Below are 24,947 nucleotides of genomic sequence, written 5' to 3' on the forward strand. Positions count from 1 at the left end.
CCCTACTTCTCAATAAAACATATAATGAAGACAGATTTTCAAGGTTGTATTTAATGGGTACCATAAATTGCCCCTTAGGCCCATCTACCTGTAAACCCCAAAATACATCCGATTGTAAGCCCCCCGGATATAAGCCCCCTCTAGTTTTGTTCAGGTTGTTAGTTTTAATTTTGTTCCACATATTGACGTTTTCAAGCTTAATTAAAAACCAGGAAGTAAACCGTATTTCGATCAACACTGCTACAGCTCATTTCAAAATGATTTGTTTATTCCGGTTTTAAGCCCCTCCATTTATAAGCCTGTCTTAAACTCCCAGCTTACAACGTTGTATTAAACCCATGGCTTACGAGCGGCAGTTTACGGTATCTGTACTGATAAACTCGGGAATGGAGATGGCCATGCTATTTAACTTGTTTGAATGAATATAATGGCGCATAAATAAGGTGGTGTACATGTAGTTACATTGCCATAATATTGTGGTGACCTGGGAGCTTGCTGTGATACCATGGCCATTCACATGTTTTCATTTTAAGACTCAAGATAATATTTTATAGCCCAGTTGTTTTTTTCCTGGCCCAGTCATCTTCGTAAATAATGAACTGTCCTTTTAAGCTGAATCATAATTTTGTTCTTGTACAGGTTTACAAAGCCTGGGTGAACTGCTGTCTAGCTGAATACGATGACAAAAGAAGAATCAATGACCTGGCTGAGGATTTAAAGGATGGAATGGCATTATGCCAGTTAATTAAGTTAACTACAGGACATGAGATAGATCAACTTGACCAGGTAATTATTTGCCAATAATATTGTTAACAGAACCTGATATTTTATCAGTGACTTTCTTAATGGGACCATTCTGTGATTTTTTTGTAGGATTAGGGTGGGGTATGTGAAAATTTACCTAGGATCTAAAAGATAGTTATCAGACCCCTTAAATCTTGCCCTTTAAATTGAAAAATGCCTATAAAGAGAAATGTGCATAGATCGACATACAGCCTGTACATCCAACTGAATGCAAAGGTGCGCACGCATATCTCACATGGCTTCCTTGTGACATGATAGACCGGTGATAAAAAACAATCCCTCTTACTGAGCCTTCACTGTGAAACATATGCATCTACTTGTTCATGCAAATCCAAACATAAAGTGAAACCAATTTCAGTTTGTTGGTTACCCTTAATAAGGCTACCAAGGCTCTCGTTAGGCAAAAACATAAAGTTGTGAGTACTAGGTTCTGAGTACCTGAGACCATAATGAAATGTTTTACTTCTAGGTTAAAGATGTACCACAGAGTCAACAGACTATACAACTTGTTATTGATTACATGAAGGGTAAAGGAATTGATATCACCTGTCAAGTGGAAGGTAGATGTTGTTTTGTTGTTGTTTAAATAATGGCTCTTCTGTCATACACGTCGCTTTTTGTATACAATGCCTTAATTTATAGTTTCAGGGTTATTTTTTTTTGTGTGTCAAATTGTTAGTTGTTGGTGAGGGGCTCACCACCAATAATATTGGAGATGCAATCTCTAAGTTTTTGAAGAGGGGTGAGATAGGATTGAATAGTCCTGATGTTTCCCTCAACTTCGTCTCGTCCTCCCGAGATGAAGTCTCAGGACTCTAAGGAAAACAAAACTGTTTCCCTCGGGACCATACATTAAGTGCTATGTTAATTATATATTTAGACTTTCCCTTCAACAATCACAGCAAAACAAACAAACAAACAACTAAGAGGGCAACAACTGCGGTATTGTATCCCCGTTGGGATACATTTGTATTTGATCAGGGGCACGCGCTGTGACCAAGAATCAACCAATCACAGTGCTCGTTTTGTTGGGTGAAAGTCTAGGTAACAACAGTGTTTGTGTCATGATGGGAGGACCGGAAGAAATGGAGGAAAAAATTACAATATTGCATGTCTAGTGTCCAAGAGCAAATTAAAATCACCAATGCGGAAGTGACTGGAAAAGGATCATAAACTACATGCACGAATACACATTTGGAGTATGGAAACATTTTTTAGTCAACTCCCCACCTCTCCTCCCTTTTCCACCAGTTACCAGCTTTTCCTTATATTCATGTGGTGCAGGGTTTTCATTAAAGTCAAGGACTAAGGCACTGGCACCCATTTATTCTGAACATGCCGCGGTACCTGCCTTTAAGGAAGTTTTAAAGGCCAGCATACACGTGACAAATTCATTTACAAGTGCCGTTACCCATCTATTCATCATTTACAAACCTCCTAAAATTAATGAAAACACTGGTGATGAATAACGTCCGGTCGTGAACATGTATGTGTAGTGTTTCTGTAATCAGGCTGATAAGAATTTTTAGGCCTTGCCTGGATGAAATAAATGGATAAATGCATGAATGATTGAAGGAACCAGTGAATGAATGAACAAACGAATGAATGAACAAATAAATGAATGATTGATTGATTGATCGATCGATCGATTGATTGAATGAATGAATGAATGAATTTATGAAGGAATGAATGAATGAAGGAATGAATGATTGATTGATTGAACGAACGAATTGAACGAACAAACGAACGAACAAATGAACGAACAAACGAACGAATGATTGAGTGAACCAATGAATGAATGAATGAATGAATGAGTGATTGAAGGAATGAACAAACAGATGAAATGAACAAACCTTACTTTATTAATAAACAAAGTTTTTTTTAATTAACCATTTATGTTTTCCAGACATTGCAAGTGGAAAGCTGAAATTTATCTTGGATATCCTGTGGTTGATAATCCTGCATTTTGAAATCCACAGTGCAAGTGAGTATTAAAGTAAATAAATGTCTTTAAACTTATTAAATAAATGCTCAATAATTGGCATAATATCTTAACGTGAATTTTTCAAATGGTGCACTTGGCTGATGAAAACTTGAGCACTTTTCATGAAATGACACAGAAGAAGGGTTTTTATACAGGCACTGGGAATCAAGATCAATGCAGATTGATAAAAAAAGAGAGAAGAAAGGTGAGAGAGTGGAGGGAAAAAATGACCATGCAACCTTCTGTTATTGCATTTATTGGCAACTTTAGAGATTTGAATGAATGACAAAGAACCTTTCGTAACGTACCATTGAGGGAAGCATGACAAGCATATCTTGAGTAGACCCAATTTTCAAACTCCAAGTTGATCAATAATATTTCTGTGTATGTAACATTACAAGAAGTGATTGCCTATAAAAAAGCACTATTTATACCATTCTTATGCCATTGGTCAATTCCAGATCGTGCTGCATATCAAAGGACTGTGAATTTGGGCAAGAGGTTTCTTCTAGAATGGTGCTGTACAGAAATTCCAAACTCCGCCATCGACCCAAGAGGACCATTTCTGGATTTGTGAGTCGACCTTGACATCTTTTGATTTCCATAATTGCACCGACTGTTTGAAATCCATTTGTTAGTCTGTGACATCCAGGGGAATTGCAAAATTAAGGGTTTTTATTAAACATCACCACTGACAATTTTACTAATTGACAGTGCCAGTCTCCCTATCTAGTTTAGGTAGATAGTGGACTTGTAACATTGTTGCTACAATGTGGCCTTTAAATTAATTCTTTACTAAAGCCCCTCACCCTGATAAACCCCATTCATGAGACTTGAAATTAAATAAGCTTCTGGGTGTTAATTACAGTTCAATAAAGATCTTTTTTAACAATTAAAGCAACTTACTGTAGATCTATGCATTTTGCACATTTCTGCACCAGCTAGCTGTAATCTAGAGAAGATATTATAAATTTATCAGTTCAGTGCTGGAAGTCTTTAAAAATCTTTTTTTTTTTTTAAGTTTTATGTGAAAAAGGCTTTGAATTTGTGTTTAATAAACCTGTATTCATTGACAACTTAGCCGTCATTAGCTCTGTAACACCAGTATTGAGTTCACTTTGTAAATTAACTTTGTGAATGTACAGATTGAATGGCTGGGATTGGAGGAATGTAATTTGATTTTTCTAAATTAAATGCTCCTAGTGTCCAGAATGGTGTCCTGCTTACCAAGCTTATAACCAAATACTGTCCAGTTGATGGAATCAACCCAGATGATTTGCAGGTGATTATTTTTTAGAGCCTTTGATCAACACATTTTTATGGTATAAAAATTTTGTACTCTTTTAAAAAAATAGGAATTGTAAAAATAACTTTAGTTAATCATCAAAATGTATATAATGTATAATAAAATTAGTGCAGTAAATACAGTAACTAAGTACTATCTTTTATTACCCCCATTTTGAATTCACTGGTGATCCTTGCAGTCTGATTGGCTCTCAACAGTGCGATTCATTCACAAATCGCACTGTTTTTTTGCTCTAAATAGCATCCTTTTTTAGAAAACTGGCTGAAGTGGATATAAATAAATATGTATTTATAACATTGACAAAAAAATGTGTGATTTCAAAATGGGTGTAATAAAGTGGTTTATTGAACTTCTTGTCATGCAGTTTTGGTCTGAAATCATACTTGTGATTTCAGAAATCCCACATACATGTATGATTCCAGACCAAATTGCACTCCACTTTTATTAGCTTAGGTTTTCTGCAAAACAATTTGGTCAAAGTTGTACATGTTTCTATTTCATTTTGTGAATTAAAAAATGTTGTCTTTGTACGATATTATTATGGGACAACTAGCTCTTATGAAACATTTCATGCAGATCAAATCTTCTAAACAAAAGCCACCCCTCTGCTAAGTACCTCAACCCTTCCATTGTGTCCTGCCTCAAGTGCCTCCCACACAGGAAATAAAAGAGCAAAATAATTAATTATTGAAATCAAATGTCACACATTTATGCCAAAGAAGAAATTAGTACTAACATTTTTGTGATTGTTGGGTCTTGAACATCTGCATTCTCTCCCCCTCCCCCCATCCGTTTTCTCAATTGTCTGCCGCTGCCGGCTCTCCCACACAGATAGAAATAAGTTTCTAATAACAGTGCTGTGTACATGTATACAAAGTTATTAGATGTTAAATAAATTTAGTTTTTATCACAAGTTTTAATCATTATGTTACTTATCATTCATTTTGGTTAATTCCAAAGGTTTTCGACAAGAGCTCCCTTCTCAAGGTTTTGAAGATGGCTGAAGACCAGCTTGGAATTCCAAGAGCTATATTGAGGTCTGCCAGGCCTGCAATGCTAATTATTCTGTACTTAATACATGTAAACCAAAAATATGTCACTTATACAACCTTTCAAAGGTTGTGACAATTTAGCCTGTGGGTGTTTCTTCAACTTTCATCTTTTTCTTCCACAGCCTGTAAATGTGTAGGGAGGAGATAAGTCTGTGCATTATAAGCATCAGTGCTACTGGCAGTTGTTTTATAAATTTATATCAGAACTTTTTTAGGAGACATCTAGCCGTTGATCAGATATCTAACCTGGTGTATGTTCAATGGAGCAGAACATGTATGACTATGTTAACCCTTTAGGCCCCAGGTGGGAGGGAGGGGGGGTGGAGGGATGGCGCAGTAGGGAGAGCTCTTGCCTTTCACCAGTGTGACCCGGACTTTGCGTTTCATGTGGATCGAGTCTGTTGTTGGTTCTCGTCCTTGCTCTGAGAGGTTTTTTCTGGGTACCACCGGTTTTCCTTTCTGCTCAAAAACCAACATTTCCAAATTCCGATTTGATCCAGAATTTAAGGCCTAGATGAAAATTACTCGTGTTTAAAATTCTAGCTACCCTATCTATGTGTCTATAGTGGCCAGCATCTGATTTCGCAATGGGTAAATGTACCAGTTGCCAGATCATTTTTGGTGCGGTGGATTGGTCAGCACATCATTATTCAATAAATTACTAGTAGACTAGACAGGCTTATGGTAGATTCTAGACGCATATTGTTTTGTCGAGAGTTAAATTCTCAAACTGATATTAACATAAGAAAATGTGTTGAGGATATGAATATGGAGTATGTATTACCTGTGTAATACTTTAATGGGTTGTGTACTCTTTAAAATACATCTGCAATATATATAAGGTGTTTTTCTTGACCTGTGCATCACCATTAATAAATTAAGTTTTGAAGAAGTAATAGTTTTCGTCGGGCATTGAAAATGTTTTGAAAGTTCAGACGCTTCAAGACTACTGTCTCTTCGTCAGTGAAATGAGAACATTTACAAAATTTTCAGCGCCCAACGCAAACTATTGTACATGTACTTCTTCAAAACTAAATTCTTGAATTTATAGTTCGTCAGGAATTCTGGATGACGACACATTTGACGAGTATGCAGTGATTATTTATATGGCTGTGCTGAGAAGGAAGGTATTAGCATTAATAATGATTGATATTATATTGACTGTCACAATGACTATGACAATGCTAATGGAGGGGTAATGCAAATGATAAATGATAGTGCGTCTCTTTTTTTTTATAATTGAACGTCGTTACGTAAGTAATTTCGCGTTTGTTTTGGTTTTGCTTTACTTAACTAACAATTTCTCTGTGATTGGTTAGCAAACTTTGCGCCACTATCTGAACCAATGAGAAATAAAACCAAAACAATCGTGTCACACGCCTTTTCCCGCGTTTGGCACCGGTTTCATGTATTTGCTTCGAATTTTCATTGGTCCATTGCACTGTTTGTGTTAGTTCTGATTGGTTGGTGTTTAATGGCTTCAAATGACAAGCAGAAAATTAATCCTCGCTTTACGACCGGGTAATAATAGAGTGTAATGAAGTGTTATAGCTCGGACGCTCCCTCGCGGTCTCCCCTCCCTGATGTATATTTATCGATTCCCCCACGAGGGTGCAAGGTCATCATAACCCATTTATTTCGTTATAATAATAATGTTCACTGTTCAGGCATCAACTTGATGCAACGTCATCACCCGTCATTACCCGTTTAGTCCGTGCGCGCTCTGTTTAGGCAAAGTCGAGATTCCATCCGGTATACGAACTGCATGAATACTTCAACTGTAATTACTCGTGACCTGTACTTTTCAACCGTAAGTGCTATTAGGCGGGGTCTCCAAGGATTCCTCTTCGACTGCGGGGGCAATAAACAAAAGCATTTCCACCTTAAGGTCGTCAGGTTTTTAAAAGCAACAATTAAGACATAGCCCGTGAACAGACTCCCAAGTGGGGTATAGGGCTAAAAGAAAAATAGGCGAGCCGGGCGAGCGGATCGCGGCATGGGGGCGAGAAGGAAACGAGCTCGATTTTTGTCTTCGCCCTATATCCCACTTGGGAGCCTGTTCACAGGCTATTAAGACATAATCTCTCCCTCTACTTTTGTATTACCTGCTACGATGACTACAGCTGATAAGATTCTGAAAGTGGATGTACCTGAAAGGAACGAAAGCTACAAACCTCCCGTTTGCAATACGCCACTTGGCAGTCGTGTCCAATACTTGGGAACTTAAGCAACGACGACGGCAACGACAACAACGCAAAACAACAATCTCTCTGCACGCGCGTTTTAAAAATTTGGTACATTTCCTTGCCGTCCTTTGCAAAACAACAACGTGAAATAACCAGATTAAAGGTTTTTGGGAGAACGTGAACACACGAGGGGGAATTTTTTCATTCTCTTTCTTAACTTGAACGCCACCAGCTCCTACGAAATTGGTTCCTGGGTACATGTAGTTCGTCGTTTCTGTAGAAGTTGAACAAGTTGAAATAATCGCGAAGTAGCACAAATGATATAAATGTCTATTATCAAGTGACGTTTTCGTTGACGTTGCCGTCTTGCATTCGTAAGTTCCCTAGTTCCCTACATTCGCCCTGATAAGAGTCGAAAAACTGGTCAAAGTCCTTCCCTTCATATCGACAAAATGAGACAACCCTTGAAGTGTTTGTCGATCTGCCTTCGTTTTCAAGCTTAATTTTCTATTTTCACTTAGATCTGTGCAATGAAGGGCGAGGAACCTATCAAAGGTGGAGTTAGACCCGAGCCGTCGCCTTCCAAACCAAGAAATCAAACAAATGGCGACACTTCACTGAATTATTCTCCGAGCAAGTTTCCACACAACAAGTCTTCGCTTGTAGACTCGCCTTGTGAGTATTAAAACTCTATTTTGTCTCATTTATATGGCTGCTAGCTGTACGTTAAGTTTAGTTTTAGTTTAGCGTGTAGTATTGTTAGCTTGATATTGTTGGTCCTTGTTTGTCCCCCTGTAGCTCGTCTTGACCGAGGAATTGTGTTGAGGCATTTGTCATTTTAAATAGCGAAAAAATATATTTGTATCGCCGGATGGAAACGTTAAAATTATTGTCCAACTTTGTTAAAAATAACCCTACTAGTACACAGAAACTAGTATCAGTCATTTTTGTCTGCGGATGGCTAGGATGGAAGTGGATTGCAACTTGAAAAAAGATTTTTTGAAAAAAGAAGTTCCTCCTGTGAGTTTTGTAGCCATAACCAACCACAGGAAAGCTGGTCAAGCAATCAGGAAAGCGCGCTTGCCATTTTTCCCGCCCTTTCTGTGCTGCTACGTTTGGACCTCCAACCCACCCCCTCCACCCCGACAAAATGGTTTTGTTTTCTTTTGTGTTTGTATATAGTTTACGAAAATTAAAGATTCGAAAATACAAAGATATTACACGTTGGCCAGAACGCAAATTTTCAAATGTATTGGATAACAAAGAGAGCAAATTATGGTTTGCTTTTGGTGATTAACAAACAAACTCTCAATTGGTCTCAATGGATTGTTTTTCTTCGCCTTTGTAGATGACTGAAACAATCTTGCTAAAACTAACAAACCACCGCCCAGATTCGAAGTAGCCTGAGAAAGCACGTCTGCTCTCACAGGCTAGATTCGAAGAAAAGGCTGTGAACAGGCTCTCAAGTGGGGTTTAGGGCGAAGAGAAAAACCAAGCTCGGTGTGGTGAGCGAAAAATCCGTCCCTTTCGTTCTCGTCCCCAGACCACGCTCTGCTCATTCCGCTCCTCTCTCCGTTCCCCACGTTGGGAGCCTGTTCACAGGCTATAAATTATATTATAAACTGTACTCGAAATTATAGTCCCAGAGGGTAATAGTCTTTCATGACAACGTGATCCAATTCAATGAAATTAGAGGTTGCAACAAGGTTCGAAAAAGAGTTTCGAGTACAAGGAAACTAAGCCTTACGTGAAAATAAAAGGCGTTTAGTCCCCCTAACCTTGTGGCCCGGGAGCTTATTTTAAACCCGTATTGTCTTTTCTTTCTCTGTTAGTGTCTCCTAAATCCTTGAGAAATCTTGTTGATCAACACACCAAGTCTCATGCAGCGATTCAGGTAACACGACAAGGAGCTTCCTTAGTTTATAAGCATTGTCAGATACTTTTACCATCTCTAACTTACTTTTTAAAATCTCGCGTTCAAAATCTCTGTTAGTGTTTCGAACTTCTTAACGACGATGCTTCCTGATGCAGAGGTATTTGTGCGCGATTTATGAAGCAACAATAATTCTAAAACCTTTTTAAATGCATAGCAATGAAAATAATTTCTTCCAATTTGAAGTTTAATGCGCAGAACGTATGCGTAGTAGCTAAAGAAAGTATTGTCCTGAAGCTAGCCTTATTGAAAGATCCAACAAACAAACAAGAAAACAACGACAACAGCAAAAGCAAACAAACAAACAAACAAACCTGAGTAAGTTGCTTTTGCAAAGTTCAAGATCAGAGCAAAACTCTGCATCATTTAAAGCAGGGTCAGTTATTAAAAGACAGTTTAAACGGTGTTTAACAATACCACGAACTTCAAGTTATTTTAAATTTTGCCAACAGTCATACCTAAACATTGGCTGCTGCTGACGGCAACAAGAAGGCTTGCATCCCAGACTAAAAAACTATTTATCTACTTAAAATAAACCACCACTTATAAACAGATTGGGATGCCTAAATTTCGTTACCATAAGAAATATTGATCTAAAATGGATTACTTCCCAAAAGTCACTGAGATCGCAATACCTTTGTATCACTGTGAAAAACCAATTGCCTCCAATAACATTTTTAAGTCTTCGTCCAACTCTAGGGTAACTCTTGGCCAGCGTTAAGTTCACCGTTGTTATAGAAGTTCAAACGAGCCGATTAACTCGGACATTTTCTCAGTCTCTTTGGAAAAACAAAAGGGCAAAAAGAAGACTGAGAGAAATTAACTTTACTATAAAATGTGTTCATGTAAAACGCATATGATGTGTATTTGTTTTATTTTTTTGTTTGTTTCAATGTATTTTATTGGTGGCGAAATAAAACAAAAGTGAAAATGAAAAACATGTTGCCTGCACAATAACGTTATCACATGTTTTTCATTTTCACTTTTGTTTTATTTCGCCACCAATAAAATACATTGAAACAAACAAACAAAAAAAAAACCAAATACACATCATATGCGTTTTACATGAACACATCGTTGCCAGTTACCGCTGGCTATGCAAATTCTTTTCGGAGGCGTTGTAAAGAGACTTAGGTCGTGAATCCAAGGTGTCCAGTTTTGGATATCATCCAAAGAATCCCTTGGTATGGATCATACCTATTGTTAATCCGGTTATGGATGTTTGCAAAGAAACACAAAAATCCGGGTTTAGATTGAAAAACGATAGAAGTCTTTGCACAGCCAGCATCTCGTTTGTTTTTCTATTTTTGGATCAAAATATACTAAAATAGCTTTAGCGAGCACTTAAAACAGGCGTTAGCAATTACAGTCATCTGATATGACTGTGCTCTTACAATTTACAACCCACGCCCCTTCAAGCCCCAGTTAACCCTTTAACACCTAGAATATCAAAGAACAAATTCTCCTGTCTTGTCCCCATACTTTTCTTGTAAAAGTACTTGGGAGATGTTATTAAAATATCAAGAAAATTCACCTTGGACCGTGATCATATCCTTAATTCTCATGACCTCAAGGGTTGAATAAGCATTGATATTACAAGGAGAAATTTGATGCTGATCACTGTGTCACAAATATCTCAGAAGGGCAAACAATCATAATTGGTAACTAGAGAACTTGCAAAATTTTCACTGCCAGCTCTGAAACGATTTTTTTTAAACGAATAAGCAGCCGAGAAATGTGAATAACTGTCATTAGCTGGGATGACCTCAAATCATGATAGTTTAGCCAGGTGTGTGTCGAGATAATGACGGTCAAGAAATGGCAGAAGTTTCTTGCGGAAATTTAAATCCGGAGTCACGGAATCGCGAGTTGTTGAAACAGTTCCTTGCTAGTTCTTGTCCACGCTTGAGATTAGGAAGAAAAACGTGGAAGGATTGAGTTCGCCTGAAGGTAGCGACTTACAAGGTACTCTTCACAGGTAACCCAAGCTCATACTGAGAGGTGTAGTGACTATGTATAAGACTTTGTATAAGAATTCAATGAATACAGATTTACAGCTAAAACTACAAACAGAGGATTGATATGCAAAACATAACATAACATGACACATTCTTGTTGGGGCTTGTTTGAAACCTTTCCGTTGCGGGAAAAAAAAACGCTGAAGAAAAGGCTGAATTTTTTCAAAACACGCCACTAGAACTTTCGTTTCAATAGTCACACTTTGGCGTTTCGAATTTGAATAATGTAGGCCCTATAAGTAATATTCACAAGTTAAGGTTTCGTTGGTGCATCATTCACGGATTCAAAGCCTATAGACCCAGTGTTTTGCCATCAAAGTTTGACTTTGTCAACGACAAGGTCAAGCGATTATGGCATTGAAATGAAAACTTACTGAAAGGGCCTTTAATCCCAGCCCAGTTGCACGCAAACACCGTAGATGGTAGGGGAACGATGATTTTTGTTCGTAAATTATTCGCATTTTAGTCGTAGAGTATGCATTGATAACACATCTTGTAATTTATTAAGTCTCACAGCATGAGCTTGGTCAAGCTGTGGCTTCTCTACTCACCGAAGCGTCTCCAAATTAATATCTTTTGCAAAACAATACTCTTTATTTCTTGCATATCATATGCTGTTAATTACAGGTAATTCAGTTACAAGGCAATTTTGTGATGACGCATTTTCAAGTGAAAAAAGCCGAACGCTTTTAACTCTTGAGTTTGTGATGGTAATGCGAATGAAAGCTCTCTCGTACAGTACAATCATGACCGATCGAAGGGTATACTTTTCATTGTTGCTGGTTGTTTTTTATTAATTAATTTAAAATCAATTGTTTTAGCGATGTGATCGGATTTTGAGGTATTTTGTTCATTTGAAACGCGGATTCTTCTGGTAGGAAATGTTTTTGGACGGCTTTCAAATTGCAAGTTCCTTTTACGCCATTGTACTCCCCGGGTGTATTCGGATGAATAAACCTCGTCTTTGTTTTATCCATGAAACGCTTCACTGCAAACCTTTGCGATTTCAATAAATTTTAGAACCGGCATTCCTTGGGCACTGTTGTTTGGTTATTGTCTGCGAACGGCTCGCCACTTTTAGCACAAATGGAGAGCGATTTTGCATGTGATTGAAAGATTCATCGAGGTATTTTCCAAGGCACAGTTTTATTTGTTCATTAGTGGTATGCTTCACCTAGGTAAGCGATAAAATCGAGTTCTGCTTCACACCTACGAGCAAACCGTTCCCGTTTTAAGTGTTACTGATGGAATAATATTAATGTGGTTTTAATGTGGTTTTAACTTTTGTGTCTCAGTTTAGATGAAGTACTTGTGCCTATGCATATTTAGCTCATTTTGCAGTGCTTTCCTGTGGTGGTGTTTACTCTGTTACACAGGGTTGTTCAAACTTTTGAGTCACGATGAAACCGTTAAGTGTAAGCCGCTTTGAAATGAAAGCCATTGACCAATCCTTAATTCCTGTTGCTTTGTTTATAATGCCACAAAATGTGGTACTATCAAACTTTTGTGTCCACCAGTGAAGTCTGTACTGTTGAGAAGACCTTTCCTGTTCTTTTGTTGAAATGATTAGATCTATACTTCTTGTTATTGGCGCTGATACATGTACTTCATGGACTGGCCATTTTGACATGTGAAGAAGGACTTCAATTGAGAAAGTTCGCGAATGCTCTAACGTTACGTTTATATCGACACGTTAATGTTTTGGATGTTCATATGTTTTACACCAAAGCAAGTGTTCGTCGGCTTTTGTAATGAGTTCTCATTCAAGTCAAATATTGCACTGTGGTGTAAACCTTTCGAGATATGTGCCTTTAAATTTAATATCGATGAGTTTAATCACGCCATGTAAGTTTTCCCACTAGGAAAAGAAAATAAGTAATAATTGACTCGACGAAACGCACTACAAATCTAACACGCAGATTTACTTCTTACAAACTCATCTATCACCTAAACTTTCACGACAGTAAAACTGTCGAAGAGCCATATCTGCTTGATTTTTGTTTTGTTTAACGAGTAGTCTCTTGGCTATCAATATAACTTGATTTACGTGATAAGTATTTAATCTGCTACCAAAGCATTGTGGCATCTAATTATATGTTCTCTTTCCCTCACGAAGGCTTTACAAGAACGAATACAAGCTGTGTCGAATCAGGCGAGCACTCCACGATTACAAAAGGTAATTGTAGTTTATTGCTAACCTGCTGTGACATGCAGATGCTTTGAGATTGTTTGAAAATCCTTTGGGTCTGCTGATTATCGGTCATAAATAATTTTAAACCCATATAGTTACTAAGAGTGTCAGTATAAAATCGGCAAATGCTATGAACTTTCCACATGGTAAAAAATTGGTGAAAAACTAGTATTGCCGACGGAGGGAAAATTTTACTCAATAGCTTCGTTCCATTTGAGTCGCCAGTCCAAAGATGTTATCTGCAGACGCAATCGTTAGAACCTCCTTGTATTTCGTTAAGTAATTTTTTATGGTTGTACTTAGTTTCAATGGCTAAAAAACAGGATATAGAACCACATGGTACAACGCAATATACATCGCCACATGAACCTTCTGTTCGGTAGATTTCATTAGAGTGGTGAAACGAAAGGATTTCATCCTCATGCTCGAAAATACATCACAAGTATTTTTTTAAATGGCTTTAACTGAAATGCCTAATTGCACATTCCTACCAAATCAAGAGCAATATTAGCTTTCACTTTATGTGTTTTTGCTTTATAAAACCCTGCCAGTCTAAGCACATTTCGTGCATATAATTGTAGTCTGGTTTTCGTTTGCTTTCGAAGTAGTTAACTCCTGAACAAAGATTAAATCGTGAGAATTATTGAACAAACTCTGACCCTGCAGTTGAGACAATGTGTTAGTCCCATTCGTTCTCGTTCTAGTTTGTTTTTTAGTGCATTGTTCTATTGAATGGTCAGTCTTATTAGAATTTCTCCAAGAGTTTTTTGCTATTAATAGCAAAGTTATGATGAAGAGAAAATGATTTTTCTCTGATTGACGATCTTTTTAAGCACTCTTAGCGTGCAGGTGGGCGATTTAACACACCGTGAGAAAATATTGATCTCCTTGGTCGCTTCCGCTGCTCAGTTCGTTTTAATTATTAACTATGTACGAAACACGTTCTTCCTGGTTATAAACTGAAGCAAACCCAACAGAGCACAAAATATGAAACATGGCCCTTCGCTGTGTGAAATCCTGGTCGCTTGTTAAAAGTTAAGACGTGCAGGAAGGTGAATCAATTAGTTACGGAGGTTGCTGTGAACAAAACTCTGAGATTGTGGCCATAATTAGGTATACAATTATGTTTTCTCATACCCTGCATGTTACATATTATATAGCCTTGGGGATATTGCTTGGCACGTTTTTATTGAGGAGTATTTCTGTCACAGCCGACAGTATGTTGTGTTCGTTCTACGTAAAATCCTAAAATGCATTCAAAAAAAGTAATTAAATTATAGTACTTGCGGTGCTATTTATTATATACTTACAAAGTGTACAGACTGACAGAATCCTAAAGTGTAGGGAATGAATTAAAACTCATTGTTAGACTGGTGCCATTTTTATTAATTCTGGTTTGTAATTAGAATTATTGCTAGTTTGAACATGATTACTTAAGTGTGGTATGCTTTCTTGTGGTGCTTTTTGTTGTGTTTCACAACGTGATTCGAAGTGTTCACCGTCATTTAAATGTAGCCATCCCTTTATTTAGAGTAAAGTTGTTTTAAGTTCTGCTCACATCATTACGTCTGTAAATAAAATCGTGAACTGTGACCAAATTAAATCTAAGGATCAACACATTCCTCTGGTACCATGTGATTTTAATGTTTGAGTCTGAGGTAACATCATGAATCATAACTCCTCTAATAGAGTTACTGGGCGCAGGGCAGAATTTCCTGCAGGGTTGTTTATTATGATGTACAAGGTAGTTCTTGAATTTAATAGCGTGGATAATTAAAATCTTATAGTGTGACGAAATGAAATCTACTGGAATCAAGGACTGGCTGAAACACAGTAAAGATAGCAATTTAATGTTTCAACCAGCGAATATATCGTCTGCCTTTCACTGATGGAATATCATTCCTCTGTTTGTAACGAAACGCTTCTGAGTAGTACTATCTTGTAGTATAGGGCAGCTCTTTGAGAAAGAATGTCCAATGTATTTGTCACGATTCTCAATTAAGAGAGGTCTGGGGGTATGATGCTTCACAATAGACCTTAAACAGGTCAGATTTTGGTGGAAGTGAAGGATAAACTGGAAGAATTAAAAGGGTCATTAGTGACTGTGATATTGCTATATGGATTAATTGAATAAGCGTTAACGTTTAAGTTGGCTTGACAGAATTGCCGTCTTTCATTTGTCATAAAAAGAATTCAGTTGTACAATTTGCTTTCTGAAACAGCCGTGTAGCACTTTTCCCACTGTTTTATAGCATTTTTTTTTTTTTTAATAAATCTCGGTTTGTTTAACTTTCCCCAGTTGATATCGAATAATGTCGTAGTTGATATTGCTTGTCGCGAATTCTCTCACAGTGGTCCAGCTACGTGTATGTAAAACTTCCTGCTTCGTTTATGAAACGTGAAACGTCGTTTTTGACTCGAGCTAAGAATGTCTGGTCTTAAAGAAATTCGTGTAAGGAAAAGCACTGTCATTCGGGTTCATATGAGGAAAATAAAATCAAAGCAGAAAACCGAAGTAAAACCGGCCAAACCGCAATACGAATTTAAGGAGCATCAAACCGTCTTAAAATCACATTATTTCAGGTTCCACAACTGCTGAACGAGATTAAAAATTCGTCGTGCTTTCCTCGTCTTATCTGAACACAAGATTTCTTTTCTGTCTTTATACACGAGGTTTTCGTCTGACTTTTCCGTCGGTCGAAAAATCGATGGACATTAGGCGACCACAGCGAGAATGTCACAAACAAACGATAGTTTAATGAGCAGACCTGTGGCTTCTTACGTGCGTTGTAAATTTGGTGCATTACTTTGCCGTTGTCCACTGCGATTGCAACGTGCAACAACCAATTTGAAGGATTCATAAAAATCGCGAACATGAGACGTTATATTTTTTTCCTATTTGAATTCCAACGTCAGAAATTAAAGGAGTTGGGATGATCGTGAAGCACGTTTTCTTTTTTCGAATATACCTGTGTTACTGACTGCAAACCTTTTCACCAGGATTAAAACAAAACATCACATTTCGTTCACAATTGTGAATTACTTTAGAAGATCCCCAATACATTTTTCAAGTGGTGTTTTCCATTGTAGTTGCCGAAGATCTGTAAGGGGAACTGGTCATTACAAGTTTGTAAGAAGAGGACCCACCTTGTCTGGAGAACACACTACCTGTCTCATGAACATTACCAACAAACTTTTATTGGCTTTAAAATTTGAGTTTACAGAGAAATATGCAGCTAGCAAGAGTCAACATTGCTTGATAAATTCGAAAATGAGGTTTGAATCTCATTGCCATCTTTTACTGCTGGATAGGAGGGTGGCTATGCGGTGAAGACTCCATTATAGAGGTTGAGGAAGGGGAAATGCAGGCAGAGACTACCATCTATTTTGTGATTTGGAGGGTGCTGTTTGAGTATAGTTGTTTTGACCAAATCCCTAATTATATTGTAAATGTAGTGCAATGGGTTTAATCGTTTCATCACACAAGTCCTGGAGTCCTAAGATGAAGTCCTTATCTAATATACGGCTCGTCGGTGTCTTTAACTTATTTAGTTACTAAAAAACAATTTTATATTTCAGAAACTTCCAGAAAGCTTGCTGATTAAGGAAATGGCCCCGGCCCCCACTGATGGTATGTCAACATCGACATCTACGACGGACGGGGATGTTGCCAACAAGACAACGGAGAGCTTTCCAATTGCAGTTATCCCAGCTGATCATAACGCCAACTTTTTAGCAGTTAATGAGGAAGAGGCCTTTCCTCTTCCACCAACTGATGATCGTTCTTCCCAGGGACTTTACACGAGTGTTGACAAGCAGTTTCTCGAGCTAATGTTGGATGCAGTTCAGAAGGGGTTCATGCCTCCCGAACTTGCTTCAACGAAGACGTGGTTGAACAGCGATGGCACGACGGTGGATATGGACGGTTCTGTACAGTTGGTGAACGCGGATGTGCCTTCCGCTGTTACAGATATCGATGGAACAAATGATGAGGACTTGGCAAAAGACCAAATCGAGGAAATGGCAACCTCGGAAGATGCGGTGGACGATCACGTGTCGCCGTCGTTGGGTAGCACAGAGCCAATATCTGTTGCCGAGGGACCACCATTGGACAATGTTGGACCAACGAGTCTTACAAAAGAACCATTATCGGCCATCGATAGACCAGAGACTGTTGAAGATGAACCCTCGGAAGTTGTTGGACCATTATTGGCCAGCGAAGAACCATCATTGGCAAGTGTTGGACCATCACTGACCGACACCGAGCCGGTTTCTGATGCAGGGGAATCAGTAGCTTCAACTCCAAACAAAAAAGTCCAATTTCTTGGGCTCGATACTGTGTTTGGCGAGAAATCAAACGTTGCAAATGAACCCCTTGATATTTCGATGTCCCCCAGCCATCCAGCGAATGACACTGCCGAGACTGAGTTCCTTGACAGTGGGCAGCTGCCTCAATCGTCCCCCAAAACTGTTACTTGGGCGGCTTTGGATTCGCCAGCTCGAACGCCGAGATTAGCTCCAAGTAGCACTGAGAAGGGTCTTTCAAGCTTAAGTCCAGCAGAGGGACTCTGCAGGTTTGAGACAACACGTTCTGGCAGGGACTTTGATGTTGTATCTGAAGGCGAACAGGACGATCCATTCATGTTGTATTTGAACTCGATCGAGCAAACGGCTTTGAAGTTCAAGCTACAAGTGGAACAGGCCAAGGTGGATACCTTGGAAGCGCTGAAGGAGAAGTTGGAACGCGCTTACGAAGGAACACCGTTGGAAGAAATCCCACTAAAATTTCGAGAAAAGCTCCAAGAGACAATCGCCCAAATCGCTTCCGATGAAGTCTTAAAGAAATACCAAGCGTTAGTTTCGCAGGATGAGGAGATGAGTGAGGAGGAAAATGCGATTTTAGATTGCATGAGAAACGAGTTGGACTCGGTGGCGGGCGAAAACTTTGAGCTACATCAACAGATTGAATTGCTTAAAGATTACGAGAATAGGTATTTTGACCTCAAGGAGAACTTCGACAACCTTAACAGTGGAATGACGACGATCAGGAACGAGTATGAGAAGAAGAACGGAGAAAGCGAATTTCTCGCGGAACGAGTCGAGTCGCTGGAGAAAAGCATCGTAAACTTGCGAGTTGAGTACAACAACGAAATCAGGGATTTACAAAACGAGAATCTGCAGCTACAGACAACCTGTTTTGAATTAGAAAACAAGAACAAAATTTTGCAGGAGGAAATCGCACTCAACTCCAGCGACAGCCAGACAGAGGAAAACACGCGGAATCATGAGAGGAGCTCAAATAAAAAAATTGTCAACGATCGGGAATTTGAAATGTTGCAACTACGTCTGGAGGAATCCGAGAAACAAAATAATGCACTTAGAGCGGCGTCTCAGGCCGACCAAGCCATGATTCAGTGCGTTGAGGAAAAGAAGGAAGAGCTGGAGAAAGCTATTATTAAAGCACAGGACGACCACAGCAATGTGCTTCTAGAGCTTCACGAGGCCCAGCGACAGATCTCTTCGGATAGAGTAAAGCTGTCCAGTTATCAGGAAGAAGTGGATGCGCTGCGGCGCGAGAACAAGTTGCTAAAATCGAGTTTGGAGATCGCGCAGAGCGAGCTCGAGTACCACTTAGAGAAGAAAGACGCGAAGAGCGAGCCGTGGAAGAACAACAAGCGAATGATTTGGAGAGAAATCCGAGAGCTGGAAAAGATACTAAAAGACGTCCACCGCGAGAAGAGGAGCCTAGAAAAGAAATACGTGACTTTTAAGCAGGGAAACGATCAGTTAAATGGATCGCTGTCATTACATAGCTACTCCTCGGCTGAGAATTCTCCAGAGCGTGAAGTGGATAAAGATGACAAAGAGCAATTGAAAAGTAAATCTTGGCACAGTACAACGGAGATGGAAAACAAGAAAGCATCTCTTAATAATTCTATGAACGATGATGATGAGAACTACTCCTCACCACCACGCAAAGTGAAAAGCTGGTTGGACGGTCTTCACACCCCAAATGGTCTGGGAAAGAGCGAGGTTTCTTTTGACCATGAGAAGAATGAGAGGACGCCAGTTCTCTCTGAGAGGTGAATAATTTGTTTTGTTTCTTTGTACACGATTTTTATTTGTTTTTGTAGTTGTTGTGAATGGATAAGGGGGTTAGTTTCCAAGGAAACTATAGTGCTGCGTCGGTGGGGAGTAGAAACGAATGTTTGGTTTATCAACAGAGTTGATAACTGAAGATAAATTGGCCACCGTAAAGAGATTCGTTTCTGCTTGTACATTTAAAGAAGCAAAACCTTTAATATGGTATCTTGGAAGAGGAAAACGGGACGACATATGTGGTCGTGAACGACAATTAATTTTCTCTGAAAACTGTTTCATCAAGGGAACTGTTTTATCCTGGAACTAAGTGGAAAAATTACAATTAAAGCCTTGCATAAATTTGCATCAAACGACGTAGAGGTGGACCAAAAGAGAACTGCAGAAGAACAGTAAAGAGCCGGGAAAGGGCAGAAGTAGGTTTCAAAAGTTGTGGTGCGACATCTCTGCGGATACGGCCTAGCTACTGGTCTCAGAATATTTTTGCCGTCGCTGGTCACAATATAAACTGGATCAATTTCTGTACAAGCGCAAAATTGCTTCAGTGTAATGAATTGCACAGGAATACCATGAACCAAACTGAGTACGACACTAATGAGCTCCTTAAAAGTTATTAATTTTTTTTTCTATCCTCAGGTCTCCTTCTAGTATGAAAGTCGCAAGTCCTCGTAAGGAAGAGAATGGATTCCGTAACGAGGTGAGGGAGCAGTTTGTCTGTGTCCTTATCGATATGTGGAGGTGTGACGTGCTACGCCAAAGTCATGGCCAGTTTCAATCTCTACCCAGAGTCCTCAGGCTCTTTCGCCAGCGGTTGGTTGGCAGAAGAGACTCTGGGCGGTGAAACAATGCAGAGTCGTTACTGGGTGGCCAATCCAAAAATTGCAATTATTTTCGATTTCCCCAGAGTCTCTCCTGGCGACCACCGCTGGTTAAAGAGTCTGGGGACTCTGGGTACGAGATTGGACTAGTTTCGAGGTATGACACCACCATCAGCATGGGCGCATACAAAAGGTTTAGCAGAAGAAAGCTACATGTAAACTAAGGGCGATGCAAGGCTAATTGATTTGTGCTTGTGTCTGGGTTCATCCCTTCTTGAGTCATTCCGTCGCACGTGCAAATCGGCTTAACGCAAGAATAAGCACAAGTGCCAAAACAACAACAACAAAAACAAAGCAAAAGGCTTCCGTTCTGTTTTCAATTTAAGATAGCAGGGAGGAGTTTTATGAACGCCTTAGTGTCGGGGACAATTCGAAGTTTTCCTGTCTTGTATTCCCCATTCCCTCACCCACGCCCATCCCTTACATTATCGGTTTCTTGAATCATTTGGCTCTCTGGCATTGTTTTAAGGAGACTACGTTTGGATGAAAACAAATGTTTTGTTGTTGTTGTTGTTTTTTTAAACCAGATTATTTTGCTTACTTAAGAGACTTTAATTGTGCCAACACACTTCCATTTGGTTGTTTCTTGTCTGTAAAGATTGTGGTCGATAAAACAACGTGGCAATATTTTCAAAGGTTTTCTTTTTCTCTTATGTCAGCTTGAGGAACCAGAATGTTTGTTTTTGTTTTTGTTTTTTTGTTTTTGTCTTTTTTAACCAAATTAGTTTGCTTAATTAAGAGACTTTAATTGTGCCAACACACTTCCATTTGGTTCTTTCTTGTCTGTAAAGATTATGGTCGATAAACAACGTGGCAATATTGTGAATGTTTTTCTTTTTCTTTCTTTTTTTTATGTCAGCTTGAGGAACTACGGCACCACGTAGGAAGCTTGGAGGCCGAGAAAGCTGCAATTGTCAAAGAACTCAGTTCACTTCGATTCAGTCGAATCACCAGATAACAAGCAGAACTGTCCTTGTCTCCATTTATACTCCAATTGCAGCGTCACGCTCGCTTTTAAGTGGATCCTTTGGAACTCGAAAGTGACAGGAAAAGGATTATGGCGCTGTGTCTCTAAAACTGATGGGAAGAAAGTGAAAAGTTGTCTAAGGGAGCTGGTCAAAACAAGTATATTCGAAGAGGATCTACCTTGTCTGGGGTAGGGAAATTATCGAAGACACTACCTATCTCAAGAACATTACTGACAAAATTCTATTGGCTTTAAAATTTGAGTTGACACAGAAAGGGACAGTATCACGCTATTTTTAGTAACACATCGAAAATCGGAAAGACGCTATTCGGTTGATAGCAGCCAAGATATAATGACAAAATTCCATTAAAAGACTATCAGAATGCAAAGAAACTATCCAAGGATATTTTCGCCGGCAGATGACCAAGATAGAGAGGGGTTCAAATTTGAAAACGTCTGGCGGACGTTTTCAAATTTCGCTGTTGTAACGCACTAAAAATCGCCGGTTGTACTATATTTTGGTTCAGCCTTTCGTCTTAGAATCACTATTAATATTTCTTTAAATTAGCGATTGAAAAATTAATTAACACAGTGTTCAAAGTTTAAATTTAGTGAATTTTGGCCAAAAATCATGATATCTCCCATCGATCTCCCATGATACTGCCCCTTTAAGAACCTCCAGGCTGAAATTCGTCATTTTAGACACCTGTTATATAACAACCTTACAATAAATATATGAAGACTTGTTCAGGCTGACATTGAAAAAAGTAGGTTCTTAACTGTATTACAAAAGATGTAATAATTGTGTTGCTTTTTTTAACGTGGTCATACTTGAAATCGTTTTGCATTTTTTTAACTCAGTACAAATTTGAAAAATGTACACATCAAATTCAAGCCGCCACCGGAACAGATTATAAAAAGTTCGATATTTCAAAACAATATTCATTTTTATACCACCAATTTATCATCGATGAATGAAAAGCTGTGTATAAGAAATTCAAATATCTTGGGTTCCCTATTGTGACTAGGGGTCCTATAAAATCTCCATAGAGAAACTCGCTGAAACCTGGCAAACCAGTTTCTAGAAAAAAACCTAAGGGCCCGTTTTTTTAAACAGAGTCTAACTTAGGCCGCGGCTTAAGACAATAAGTGGGCCTCGAAACCTCTTCACAAGTGGTTGATTTTAAGTAGATAAATAGTTTTCTAGTCTGGCATGCAAGCCTTCTTGTTACCGTCAGCAACAGACAATGTTTAGATATGACTGTTGGCAAAATTGAAAATGGCTTAGAACGTGGTTTTGTTAAACACCGTCTAAACTGTCTTTTAGTAACTGAGCCTAAATATTCCAGGGATTTGAAGAAGATTGTCAACAGAAACACTACTAAAACAGATTTTTTTTTTCTTTTTTTTTTTTTTTAAGGCAATTTCGGAATTTATCCACGTTTAAACGGGAAGTTCCGTTCAGTATAAAAGGGGCCTGGCCTCGCCATTCTCACCTTCAGTTGTCAATCAACCATCAGAGCGTAAACAATTGACAAACAACAAACGTCTTTTTCTGCAGCCCTTACCGATAAAATTGGCTTTGTTTTCAGAATAAACCCTGTTAAACAAATTAGAACTCGATATCTCATACATTGCTGTGGTGTTATGAAATTTTAAGACATATTTTTCAGAGGACGCTTGAGTCAACAACTTTCCACGACTGAGCGAAGTCTAAATTTGCATCTCACGCCCACAAAGGTGTGACATGAAGGAGGGGCTTGCCCTTTTTATAGCGAAACTTCTTGTTTAAAACCTGCAAAGTGTTACGATGTAGGTTCATTGCAGGTAATATCCCTTCGTCGGTTGTTGCGGTAGACACCATACGACTTCTACGTTTGAGTAAGAGTACGAAATTGAGTTCTACTTTTTGAATTTAGTCCGCGTTTTTAAGATAATCATTTGTTAAACCAATCTCCTCCCTTACTGGCAAACTCGGATTTCTTTTTTCCGAGTCGAGGACTCGGAATGCAGACGCCATCCGGAACCTGAAACTGCACCCGAAGAGTCTCTCACACTCGGGGTAGAGTTCTAGGGACGTGACGGATTTGAAATGTGAAAGTCGTTCTCGCACTCAACTCTAAAGTTCCCAAATAGCGGCAAATTCTCCTGAAAGAACTTATTAACTGCTGTGACAGTTCCGGAAGAGTATCTTTTAAGATACCTTAAAAGGATTGCAAATTTAAACTCGACTTGCATGCCATATATCACAGATTGTATTAATAACATTCTGCTTAATAGTCTGGTGTAAAAAGTCGGTTATTTTTAATTCCTGCATCCATTTATTTTTTCAATACGAACTTTTTATTTATTGTGTGCAGTTAAAACTTTAACAGGGTAGATACAAACATGAATTTTATTTAATAAATGTAACATCTTGGAACAGCAATGGCAAATGTACAGTTTCGTTTTCTTTAACCCTCTTACCCTAATATCAAAGAACAAATTCTCCTATCTTGTCCCCGTACTTTTCTTACAAAAGTGCTGGGGAGAAGTTATTAAAATATCAAGAAAATGCACTTTAGGTGATCATATCCTTAATTCTCATGACCCGCTCAGGGGCTGGATGTAGTAATATTACAAGGAGAAAGTTGATGCTGATCACTGTTAGGGCCTAAAGGGTTAATGACGGCGATAACAAATTTTACGTTGAGTGACGGGTCCAATAGACCTCTTTCATAAATGGAGGGCTTAATTGTTATTCTTTTGTATGCATTTAAATTAGCCTTCCTGGCCTCGCTAGCATGTGTAAAAACAAAAGTATTTTCACTCAAAAGCGAGGTCAAGAAGGCTTATTTGCATGCACATAAAAGAATACTTATTATGCCCTCCATTATGAAAGAGGTCTATGACACTTTAGCACGCTGCTTCCGAGATGGCAGCCATTTGATCAAGTAATTCATGATAAGGTACCTCCATATAGTCACCCTTCCCTTACCATGAAGTATATGCCCAGTAGCCTGTACGTCTGTTCAGATAGTGAGAGGGTTGCGAAGAAAATTTCGCGCGTTAAAAAACGAGACAAAGAGTCCTATCCATTAAATAGAACTGGACGGCCAGACTCTTTGGGATTCACAAATTCCTAAAAGATTGACGAAGGTCTAACGCTCGAAACGTCAACACTGGAATCTCTCAGCGGTGGCAAAATTACCTTTTGAACTCTGTTAATAAATCCAAATATTTGCTTCTACTCTCCACCGACGCTATCCTTCGAACACAGACGTATTTCCGGCTGTCGCTTCTCTCCGCCGAAAAATAACGTCTACGAACCCAAGACGTCGGCGGAAAGAAGCAACGGCCGGAAATAAGTCTGCGCTCGCAGGCTACACCGACGCAGCACAACTGTTTCTTTAGAAAGAACCCCCTATCTTTTGTAAGAGGATTTGTTAAAGACGTTGGGCTGAAATCTCACTTCCCCTCCCCCAGCCGGGCTAAACCCACCAACCACCGAAGTCTGTGGTGTTATTTTTCCCAGTCGAAATTCGTTTTG

At 38.9% G+C, this 24,947-nt stretch overlaps 1 protein-coding gene across 1 annotated transcript in view; it reads left to right on the top strand.

Moving 5' to 3' along the window:
* The window catches only part of LOC146454397 (uncharacterized), a 25,740-nt gene extending 1,894 nt beyond the window's left edge, over positions 1 to 23,846 (top strand). The window contains exons 2-14 of the mRNA XM_085095536.1: positions 640 to 786; positions 1,274 to 1,364; positions 2,711 to 2,788; positions 3,250 to 3,361; positions 3,992 to 4,070; positions 5,055 to 5,131; positions 6,198 to 6,273; positions 7,854 to 8,007; positions 9,165 to 9,226; positions 13,400 to 13,459; positions 17,054 to 19,557; positions 20,210 to 20,270; positions 21,311 to 23,846. Of these exons, the coding sequence (XP_084951662.1) occupies positions 640 to 786; positions 1,274 to 1,364; positions 2,711 to 2,788; positions 3,250 to 3,361; positions 3,992 to 4,070; positions 5,055 to 5,131; positions 6,198 to 6,273; positions 7,854 to 8,007; positions 9,165 to 9,226; positions 13,400 to 13,459; positions 17,054 to 19,557; positions 20,210 to 20,270; positions 21,311 to 21,409 (3,600 nt within the window). The 3' untranslated portion in view covers positions 21,410 to 23,846. The remainder of the gene's footprint in view (positions 1 to 639; positions 787 to 1,273; positions 1,365 to 2,710; positions 2,789 to 3,249; positions 3,362 to 3,991; positions 4,071 to 5,054; positions 5,132 to 6,197; positions 6,274 to 7,853; positions 8,008 to 9,164; positions 9,227 to 13,399; positions 13,460 to 17,053; positions 19,558 to 20,209; positions 20,271 to 21,310) is intronic.
* The last annotated feature ends 1,101 nt before the right edge of the window (positions 23,847 to 24,947 follow it).

This window comes from Pavona decussata, unplaced genomic scaffold (assembly GCF_977016875.1).
Source record: "Pavona decussata unplaced genomic scaffold, jaPavDecu1.1 SCAFFOLD_302, whole genome shotgun sequence".
NCBI classification, from domain to species: Eukaryota; Metazoa; Cnidaria; class Anthozoa; order Scleractinia; family Agariciidae; genus Pavona; species Pavona decussata.